The sequence below is a fragment of the Choristoneura fumiferana genome, chromosome 19 (assembly GCF_025370935.1).
Source record: "Choristoneura fumiferana chromosome 19, NRCan_CFum_1, whole genome shotgun sequence".
In the NCBI taxonomy this organism is placed as follows: domain Eukaryota; kingdom Metazoa; phylum Arthropoda; class Insecta; order Lepidoptera; family Tortricidae; genus Choristoneura; species Choristoneura fumiferana.
Window position 1 is genome coordinate 11,824,847 of NC_133490.1, and position 11,488 is coordinate 11,836,334.

Here is an 11,488-nt window from a genome sequence, read left to right on the forward strand (position 1 = left end):
ATAACGGCTAAGTTTGCTAGAGAATTATTAGTAGTTTAAGAGTAAATAGCAGCCTAAGGTATAAAATATACCTAAACTTGGAAGATTCCGTATAAAATAGTTACGAAATCCTTAGAAAAATATTACTTAATGTTTTCGTAATGGCTACGGAACCATATTTCGGGCGTGTCCGACACGCTCTTGGCCGTGTTTTTTTATTGCTGTTTGTTGCTGTTTCACCATCCATTGATTAGTGTTAACTGGTGGTTAGGTATGATGCCGTCTCTATTTGTTTTGTTCGAATAGACGGAGACGGCATCACATTTAACCGTCGGTTAACGCTAATCAATGGATGGTGAAACAGCCCCTTATTCTTCTATATTTGGTCTTCTAAATTATCTACACATCGATCAGTAAAATAATTTGGAACTGTATGAATGATTGCTATAGCCTTTCATGAGTCATCGGAAAGATACTTGTTGACTCATTTGAGTGAGTCCGAAAACGAGTTTCTCAAGAAATGTGACCAATACGATAAATAAAGTCGTTGTACTCATCGCCACCTAGTACTCGTACATATCATCATCATCACTAAATATAAAAATGGTCTTAGAAACCCCCCAATGGTTTTTCTTTCTAGTACTAACGGTCTCTGAGTTTACCCGCGGACAGACAGACAGACAGACAGACATGGCGAAACTATAAGGGAAACTATGTATGTTCTGACTGTAGTACCTATTCAATCGTAAATCAGTCATTTCTTCGTTAATGCTGTGTCGTTTGGGACTTCATACAGTCAGCGAGTTCATAAACTTGTGAGCAAAAATTTTATCAAAAATATCTGAACACGACTCTATTGTTAAAGGCGTAGAAGCGTGATCAGATATTTATGATCAACTTTTTGTTCACAAGTTTATGAACTCGACTGTACATACTTACGTTAGAAATACCCTTATCAACACGTTCTATCTATTATCTTTGTTCAGGGGGTAGGGACTAACGTTTTATTTACGCGTATAAGCTCGTTTTTGGAAGCACGTGTGCACGCGCGTTTTTTTTATCAAATAGCTGGCAAACGAGCATGCGGGTCACCTGATGGTAAGCGATCTCCGCCACCCATAGACACTTACAGCATTATTAAGACTGCGGGTGCGTTGCCGGCCTAAAGGGAGGGGGATGGAGGAGCGGACAAGGGGAGAGGGATCCCCCACTCACCGTACGAAACACAGTATAAAACTACTATTTCACGCCGGTGTTCTGTGGGAGTGTGGTACTAACCCGGTCGAGCCGGCCCATTCGTACTGCAGCCAAAAAGTGGTTACAGTAAGGCACTACCACATGTAAAAACGCGTTTAGTTTAATCCAGCGCCCGTGTAAGCGCGTATGCACAATGACCGTGTACGCGCAGAAAAAGCGCTAGTCTGAAACCACCCTAAACTAAATACAGTTTCCTGCCACTATGTTCATTGAGTTTTTTTTCCACAGCGGTGGAGTTTGCGGGTATCCAGTGTCAAGTCCAGTATGGGGACTTCCAGGAAGACAAACACAAGCCGGGCTTTATTGAGAAGTGAGTAGACAGGGTGATTTGGGAGACATGAGCAGGACCAACCCTACACCATCCGTTATTGATAAATGGATCTTCCACAATCATATTTTTGTAAAACCCCACACTTTTAATTGCAGAGTGGCCATTTACTTTGTAAATACTTCATTAAACTAGTTACTAGTTTTAGTCTTAGTTTTAGGTGGTACTTATGGAGCCAAAATAAACCTTTCTTTCTTTCTTTAAATACTTCTTGTTCGCAACATTTAAAAAAAAAGTTATTTTATTCCAATATCGTGGGAATACCGGGTAAAAAAGCTATTATTCAGCTATCTTCATATTAACTTCACTACACAACCGGTTGCCATGAAAATTATATCATATCATATTAGAAGACCAGAATAAATGAATAAATATCCACCTTTTATCCCAAAAAATACTTTTTTCCAGTTTAAGTATGTATTTATCTATAAAAGTATGTTTATCCGTTGCCTAGTATTCATAGTACAAGCTTTGCTTATTTTGGGACTAGGTCAATTGGTGTCAAATGTCCCATGATATTTATTTTTATTTTTTGTATAATTCAACAGTTACTTCAATAAACTTAACAGATCCTATATATGTATTATTCTTGCGAGTTATTAGTAGGATTTGAATTACTAACTCTTTTTGCAGTCTCAGCGAATTCCTGCCCCAACAGTACGCCAGCTCTTGGGGGGTGGAGAAGAAAGTTCTCCGTCATCACAGCCAGCACGTCGGTGTGTCCCCCATCGACGCCAAGTACCTGTACACGAAGACTGCCCGGGATCTGCCCACTTATGGGGTCACCTTCTTCCTTGTCAAGGTTTGTTGAAGGCACGAGTGCTTTAAGTGATTAGCTACCATCATAGGTACATTGGGTCAATTCCAGGGCACGTAGCTGCTAGATTGCGCCGCAGCTTTGTGCCACCCCCCAAGACTAGGGTGGACACTGCTTACCCTGGTGCCTATTCAATCAACTGGAAATCATAATCAGCTGGAAGACGTCCACTGTCGAAGAAAGGCCTCTCCCTTAGAACGCTACATTGAACGACAACTAGCCACTTGCATCAACTGGTTGCTCTTGCGATGTTGTTAGTCCATTTAATGGGAGGCCTGACAACGCTTCGTCTTCCGGTTCGTGGTCGTCACTCGAGAACTTTTCTCCCCCACCGGTTATCGTTCTTCCAGCGATGTGGCCAGCCCATTTCAACTTCAAATTGTAACATATTCTGCGAGCTATGTCGATGACATTAGTTCTTCGGTGAATTTCCGTATTTCTGATTCTATCGCGCAAAGAAACTCCGTGCATAGCTCTCTCCATCGGTCGTTGCGTAACTCTGAGCCTCTTCAAAGAACCACGTCTCAGAGCAATATTATTTGGGTACAAAACCATATTTTTCCTTTCAGGAGATGCAGAAAGGAAAGAAGAAGCTGGTCCCTCGGCTGTTGGGCATCAATGCCAATGCAATCCTGCGGTTGGATGAGACCACCAAGGAAATACTCCAAGTGTGGCCTCTGACTCAGGTGAAGACTTACAAAGCGGGAAAAGGCGAGCTGTTCACCCTCAACTTTGGAGACTACAGGTGGGAAGAGTTGTAATCATTTACTGGGCAGGTGTACAACCATAGGCATATTCCATTAGACCATTCACGATACATTTGACAACGACTGGGAGGCCTATTTCGATCCAGTATTCGTGTCATACCGTCCCTTTTACGCTTATTAAATACTATTAGCGTGAGCATGACGGCACGACACGAAGAAGTACAAAGCCATATGGAGCGTTCAGGAAACAGACGCAGATAGTCCAGCCTTTAGCTGTATACTAGTTTAAGCTTGTTCTATTGTGTCTATTTAATCTAATAGGAATAATCTCTCTCTGTCGTTCTAATATATCCAGTGAGAAAGAATACTGCGTGAAGACAAACGACGCATACCGCATACGTGACATCCTACAGAGCTATATCGACCTGATCCGCAAGAAGATGGCCGAGCCATACAACCCGCACGGAGACGAAGGTGGCGTCGTTTATACTGCCACAGTCGAGAGCAGCAAGTAAGTGTTAATAATTATAATAATAACACCATTTATTTCAGGCAACACGGGCCATACAATAAATACCTTAAAGACTTAACATATATAAGTATAATTTATAAAATACACAATATTTAAAACTAAATAATTAGATGATAAGACGGCGTGACGAAGATTTCAGGATCACTGAACTGGATTTCCCGCACCTTCTGTGGATATACTCGTATAAGTACCAGGAGTCCTACCAACTAGACTACCGAACCGAAACTGAACTGTAAACGGGTCATAATCATAATTCAAGCTTCACAACCTCCGCATTTAGCCGTCGCCTGTAGAATTACTAAATTTTTTAGACATCCTATATACTTCTACCAGATAATCTGGAAACTATTCTACCATATATCAATAAATATGTGCCTACGAAAAATCATATGTAATGAACGCTCAAATAAGGGCCCAAACATGGTAGGATTCTGTAAATATGACAGGCAGTTAAACAATTTTGTTTTTTCTACAGAGGTCAGACAATGGAGGTAGTGTCGCACTCTTCTCACAAAGCAGTGGAGACGTCTTTCGTCGGGCCCAGCAAGCTTATATCGTACGAGCAAGGTAGGCTGTTTCACAGTTTGTAGCCTTTTCAATAAATAGGTCATAATAGGTTATTGACCTATCGTAGAACGTACTCACAGAAAAAAAGTAAGAAAGAAAATACATATTATAACAATGTTCTAATAGACATCGAAGGATAGATTGTGTCATTGCTGTAGCGAATAGGACACTGGCTCAACAATGCTAAAGTGTTGAAACACCCCGCGCTGATTTTCAACCATCACCATCGCTGACACTCGAACCGCTATTCAAATACATTACACACTAATTAAATAGCTACATAAAGCTACATGAATAGATAATTTGGAGATTAGGATACATTACACGAGTACAGCATAGCTACGAGAACACCATTGCTTTTGGCATGACCAGTAAAAACTTTCTTTGGTGTGCCTGTCCTGATGATAGAGAAGCTATATTCTTTGCTCATTGCAAAGTCAAAAAAAATGGGGTTGGGGCGAAAGTGGATCGTGCAAATGTGGACATCCGAAACAGACAGTACGCCATATCGTGGTGGAGTGCCCCTTAACAAAATATGGAGGGAGGATAGAAGACTTCAAAACCCTCACGAGCGAAGTAGCAGAATCTTAGGAAGTGTAAATTTAAGCTATAATCTATGCGTAGTTTGTAAGCCATACAGTTAATAAATAAACAGCAAGGGCTACATTATGTTAATATTCCCAGGGTCTACTGCGCAAGCGCAAGGGGCGCAAGTGATGACGGCTCAGCAGGTCATCGTGACTTCACGTCAACACAACGAACAGACGGTCACAGTGAGATGAACACCATCCATATTCCACCCTAATCCTAACTTAATATTGTAAAGTCTAACATCTGGTAGTGTGGTGAACTGTTGTGTTTCTGTTTCTGGTTGAGTCAGTCAGCGCAGAGATTTGCGTATATAATATTCCCTAAGTATTGAAGTCTAGTTCTTGCAGTAAAATAGGCAGGACCATCTTTCACCTATTAGAGGCCCTGGGCACAACATGCTGCATTCGGTAAGCCTGATTTTCAGGTGAGAGTGGAGTAGCTATCGGTTATCGTTTGGTAATGGAGTAGGGAATAGGGGGCCCCAATGCATCGCGGGGCCCTGGGCACGTGCCCAGAAGGTCAGTGGGGAAGAGGGGCCTGAAAATAGGTAATAGATAAGTAGGTCCTTTTTTGACCCTTTGTTGTTGCAACACAGACTAGCGGCGTGGCGATGCGCGGCGAGATGTCGGTCAACACGGTCCGTAAGCTGAACGACCTGAATGGAAACGCCGTCTGCATCGTGAAGCTGCTCACTGGTAACGTTTGGCCAACTATATTTGCTTTATAAAAGGTGTTTATTAAATAACTGAAAACCTCAGACACCCCAAAAATATTTTGTAATTTTAAGTAAGTTGGTTGAATTTATTTTTGAATATTTTCATTATTTTATAAGATATTGGAGTGTTTTGCTAAGTCAGTAATTCTACTTAATTTCTAACTCTACGCTCATGATTTGATTTTGTCAGTTGCGCTTTGACGTTTTTAGAAGAAAATCGCACATTGACAGCAAACGGCCAGTATTAAATTATCGAAATAGTATGCAACCTCGCTTAAATATTTAACTGGCGCCTGTTGCAGTCGTAATTTTTAGACTGGGCACAATAAAAAAGGGATTTAAAACCACAAACACAACCTGATTTAAAACATAGTGTAATCGATTGTACTCTCGATTTTGAGCAAACTACTTTCTGGTTTTCAGTTATTTAATTAACACCTTGTATAAGTCAGATATTAAAAGTAAATAGGCCTTTACTTTAAGGGCTTACGCTAGCTTGGGTGGGTTAACCATACCGACGTTATCCATTATAATTATTTAAAATTTGTTATTTTTTCTACATTTCACAGAACCAACGGAAGATAACATTGAAGAAGCAAAGAAGATAATAGCAATCATCTCGCAAAACATGCCTGTTCTAATTGAAGGTAAACATCACTTTCTTTTAGCTTACCAAGTCAAACTGGAACAACAGAACACTTGTCTTCTCAGTCTCTTGTCAGTGTACGACTTAGTTCAGAGACTTTTGGTATTCAGACACTGTAACTGGTCGCGGGTGAGCAAAGTAATTGATTTAGTTCATCGATATGGACCTCCCTGAAAGTACGCCTTACGTAATAAAATACTATACCTACAATACAAAGACTCTTTATTGTACACCAGAAATAACTGTAATTTGATACGAATGCATAATAATCACGTCGACAAAAGTGTGAGAGTAAAATTTGTACTAAGAAACTTAGGTTCGCTCCCCTACACTTAAGGAACCGAAAGGTATTATTATTATAAAGTATTATCATGATTCTATCAGGAGTAAAGCAGCACATCGAGAAACAACCTGACGAGCCGGCCCGGAAGAAACTGACCATCGAGCTGAGCGAGCTGAAGGAAAATGTGGACCAACTAGCCAAATTCAAGGTATGCAATAACAGAACATATATCCTCATTGGTAATAGAGAAGAATGGTTTTGCTTAGAATCCAGGAAGACTTAGCAGGTCTTGAAGGTATAGTCTTTAGCTATATCAATTGTATTGTTTTAAAGTCTGCTTTATTCCGTTAGAGTCCTTCGGACGCGCAAGAAGCAGCCATGAAGATAGCTGACCTGACCACCCAGATGTACTTCGCGTTGGACCCTAGGTCGAAGAGGAACAGTAAAATCTTGAGGGTAAATGCCAATAAACATTAGAACATCTAGGCCATCACTAAGTATGTAGTACCTGAGGCCGTATTGTCTAGCGTTTCTGACACTAGCGATCGATTACAATCAAATGATAATTTTTGTATGCGAAAACTGTCATTTGATTGCGATCGCAGGTGTCAGATACGTCAGGCAATACGGCCATTGGTTCTATCACCGGACGATGCAAATATGACTGGTTCTATCTAGATCACTGTCAAATTTCAGAAACTATACTTCCCTATTTTGTTTTTATTTAAATTTGCAGTTTTAGCTAAAAATTGCTAGTTGAAGTACCTCTCAGAAAACAATGCGCAATGTAGGTAACTAACTAATACAGGTTTAAGGGACTACATGGTAATTAATATATCTTCGAATGAAGCAACTCATATTATAATGATCGAATTTCACTAGCATAGTTCGTTTGAACACTTATTATATTGCGAATTCAGCCGATTGGTAAAGATATAGATGTCGGCGGCTGATCGTAAAATCCGCCAGATCACAAAATTCCTAGGTACATCATGAAATGGCACCATTTCATAATATGCCTAAATGTTGGCCAGGCATATCACGATGTGCCTGAGAAACAATACGGCAGATCGATTAGAGCAACGCATTCGTCGATATTCCTAGCTTTATACCGGGCACATCGTGATGTGCTGAAAAAAAATAAAAATTTAGGTACGACGAGCGAAGCGAGGAGTATCGTTAGTATGAATTGTGACCACTACGCACGAGCCGAGTGAGCAAAGCGAGCGTGCCGCGGGAGCGGCGGGCAAAGTGCCAGAACCGATATGGCGGCGTTTCGTGATATGCCTAGGGATTTCGTGATTTCGGGCGGATTTTACGATCGGCCACCGACATAGACATATAGACAACGTGACAAGACGTTAAGATCTTTCTTATCAAATCGACACAAAATATTGTAGACTTCTCCAGACCAGTGCAGCCGAATACCGAAGTGTCCTAAAATCATTGTGTTCCAGCACTCCCGTCAGAGCTTCATCGATGACGACAGGACGCAGGCGACCATTCATCGCGCCTCCTTCATCAACTCCGTGGCCGCCGCCAACAATGCCATTGATGACGCCAAAGACATTCTCAATAAGGTACACAACAAAAACTTCATCAATAGGTCTTTTCGAATACACTTGTAACTGTCGACCAATTAAAACATCATCATCATCACAGCTAATATACGTCCCACTGCTGGGCATGCTTCCTCTCAGGATGAGATGGCTTGGGCCATAGTTTCCACGCGGGCCCAGTTCGGATTGGGAACTTCACACACACCATTGAATTGCTTTGCAGGTTTTGTTTCGCAATGTTTTCCTTCAACTTTTTGGTAAATCTCATAGGTAGTTTTCACACATGCATTTCGAAAAACGCTGAGCCTGGATTTGAATTCGCGATCCTCCGCTAGAGAGGCCATAGGTCAAACCACTAGGCCACCATGGCTCTTATAATTAGACCTATGTAATATTGTGCATAATTTGGTCTTGATAACACTTGAAACAGATTTAATGAACTAAAAGAATTTCTTTGCTCACCCGCGATTATGATAGCTAAGCTTATGCAAGATATGCGTGTTCATGCAGTTCCTCCACCTCCACACTGTAAGAACACACACAAATCACACAAACCCATCTATCACCACCACACTACACTGACGCGTTTCAAACTCAACCAGAGCTCATCTTCAGAGCAACACAGCCGTACACCATGCTACCAGATGTTAGACTTATAACACACATAACACTTGCATAAGCTTAGCTATCATAAGGTCGCAGGTGAGCAAAGAAATTCTTTTAGTTCATTGATATGGACCTCCGCAAAGTAACGCCTGATTCAATAAATTATTGAGACAGATTTGACAAAAGTTACAAATATTATTATCTTTACAGAAACATAACGGACCAGCTCTAAGCCCCGAAGAAGTGGAATCATTAGAGCGAGCGGCGAGAGACCGACTCGCCAAACTTAACGCTGCCATTGCTCTGTTCACAGCCGCCCATGCCGGTGAGACGCTCGCAATAATTTATTTCATCATCATCACCATCGTCTGAAACATTATTACCATCAGCACCACCATTATTATCATTACCATGTCAGCCGGAACACGTTCACTGGTGGATAAAAGCTTCTATGATGGAAGAATCTTTATCACAATGGTTTTGTACTACACCTACTTTATCAAACCCTATGTTTAATGAATTTTAGTCTGTGGTTTCCACATTTGAGTCATAAAACAGATTTTATACATTGTTTTTAGAGGAATTCTGCTTTGTTATAGATCCGAAGAACATCGATTATGGAGCCGCCGTCAATTCTATGAACACCATAAAGGAGCTGATTCCTGAGTTAGCTAAAGGTATTTACGTGCACCTATTAATTCTTGAATACCAAAGAATAATATGCATACATTGGATGTATCCAATCCTTAGTCCTAGGTATATATTTTAATGGATCTTGAGATGCCAAGGTCTCATGATCAATGTGACGAAGCAGTGTGCTGCAGTGGGCATGGACCACCCATCTCCCCCCTATATAAGCATACGTCTGCTCTGCAGATGGTTTGCAGTAAGACAATTGACAATATTGGGGTTTAATTTTGTGTTTATTTTAGACGCGCTGTCTTTAAGCCAGGCCCAGGATGGCAAGGACCGGTCAGCTCTGCTCCAGGAGATGAGAGAGCTCTGTGATGCTGCTGCCAGAGTCAGTCAGAACACGGGCTGTGATGATACGCAGGTTGGTAAGGTGTTTTTTTATTTGACAGGGGGAAAACGAGCTGGCGGGTCACCTAATGAAAGGCAATCGCCGCCCAAGGACATCCATAACATAAGTTGAGATGCGGATACGTTGGTGTTGGTTGGTTGGTTGGTTGATGGTTGGGTGGTATGATAGTGACCATATTGTCAGAATGAAAGTAGAAACCTGTTATTAAATATTTATGTTTATTTTTTTAAAGAAACTTCACGACGAAGCCAACAATTTTGCCAGGAAATCCGGCCGGCTGATGTTTACCTTCGGGCGAAGAGCACACCCTGATAAGGAAAATGAGGTGAGGTTTAAATCCAAAATGCCACAATTTTTTAAATTCATAAAATTCAATATTCTTTTAGCCATTGATTGGTAATTGAAAAAATAAACTAGGTACACTTAAACTACTTTGTCGTTCGAAATTCAAAACAAAAGATTGTTTTTTGCCTTTCCCATTTGAATCTTCAGGAAAACGAAGAAAACCGACGAGTCCCGAGCTACACTAACATCCTAATTGTACAAAATTCATATGATCTGAGGCCGTACTGTTCTAACGCTTCTGACACTCGCGATCACAATCAAATGACAGTTTTTGTATGCGAAAACCGTAAAAGCACAAGTAAAAGTAACAAATTCGGAGTTGAAATAAAAAATACAAAAAGACTCCAAACAACCAATCATAATTATGCGAAAACTGTCATTTGATCGTGATCGTGAGTGAAAGAAACGTTACGCAATGAGGGCTATCGTTTTTTTGTCTCACTAGATGGCGCACTGTTGCGTGAGGTTTTTAAGTATGGCTTTCAAAGTCTGTTATTACGGGCGTGAAAACAAAGTTTAGATTAAAATCATATTTAATACACCTTAAAACCGTACCATATAAATATCGAGCATGCCACAGTGTTGCATACTCCCCGTTTTATTCGGAAAAAAAGGAGGACAAAGGTTTCCGAAAGACAAAACTGTCTCAAAACACAGACATTCATTGCCCCGGAACGCATATTTGCCATAATTAATTTCAGGATATTGCAAAATATTCACCAAATTATATTCTAATTAAAAAAACCGCGTAGCTCACCCAAAAACTATGAGATTTGACATTTCGGAGACCTCACGCTACACTAGCGCCTCTAGCGGCGAATTCGTACGCGATAGCCCTCACTGATCCTCTGGTTAGTCGCGGGTTCAGTGGATGCAGGCCGCTTCCAACCGAAACAACTGGAAGGTCTATGGAAAGAAAGAAAGAAAAAATATTTATTCGTGACAATTAGTACCTACACAAAAAAACAGTAGAAAACTAAAAAATACGCATCACGGTCACGAAATGGGGGAGGCCTGTCCAACAGTGAACGTCTTACGGCTGATATGATGTGCAATATTGATCATCAGATAATCGAGCTGGCTAAGGAAGCGGAGGACAGAGCGAGGCTTCTGATGGGCACGGCGGAGCGGCTGGCGGGCGGGGTCGCTGACCCGGCGCGGGCGGCGCTCGGCGCGCGGCGCAGCGCTGCGGACGCGGGCGCAGGCTGCGCGCGCAGACAGGTGACTGACCAATTGATCGACTATCGATTGATGCCATCGATCGATGGTGGAATAGGTTGGTCGACGTTGATCAGTAATTTCTACTGCACCAATCGATCGATTGTCGACCAGTAACATCGATCAAAGGTAGAATATATTAATAGACGTCTAGATTCTGATAGTTTCTACTACACCAAATGATCGATCGTTGATCGACGCCATTGATCAATATAATACAATACAATAACTCTTAACCCCTCTTTTCTTTTTTTTCTTTTCTATTTTTTCTCTTGGCTCTTATGTAGGTAGAATAG

The 11,488-nt window shown here is 41.2% G+C and overlaps 1 protein-coding gene across 1 annotated transcript in view; it reads left to right on the plus strand.

Annotated features, from left to right (window-relative positions):
- The window catches only part of LOC141438630 (talin-2-like), a 39,417-nt gene that overhangs the window by 18,860 nt on the left and 9,069 nt on the right, over positions 1–11,488 (plus strand). The window contains exons 7-22 of the mRNA XM_074102494.1: positions 1,465–1,546; positions 2,198–2,366; positions 2,951–3,126; positions 3,444–3,599; positions 4,096–4,187; positions 4,872–4,960; positions 5,374–5,473; positions 6,063–6,140; positions 6,524–6,630; positions 6,774–6,878; positions 7,880–8,002; positions 8,798–8,912; positions 9,187–9,264; positions 9,520–9,641; positions 9,862–9,954; positions 11,043–11,195. Coding sequence (XP_073958595.1) covers positions 1,465–1,546; positions 2,198–2,366; positions 2,951–3,126; positions 3,444–3,599; positions 4,096–4,187; positions 4,872–4,960; positions 5,374–5,473; positions 6,063–6,140; positions 6,524–6,630; positions 6,774–6,878; positions 7,880–8,002; positions 8,798–8,912; positions 9,187–9,264; positions 9,520–9,641; positions 9,862–9,954; positions 11,043–11,195 — 1,838 coding nt within the window. The remainder of the gene's footprint in view (positions 1–1,464; positions 1,547–2,197; positions 2,367–2,950; positions 3,127–3,443; positions 3,600–4,095; positions 4,188–4,871; positions 4,961–5,373; positions 5,474–6,062; positions 6,141–6,523; positions 6,631–6,773; positions 6,879–7,879; positions 8,003–8,797; positions 8,913–9,186; positions 9,265–9,519; positions 9,642–9,861; positions 9,955–11,042; positions 11,196–11,488) is intronic.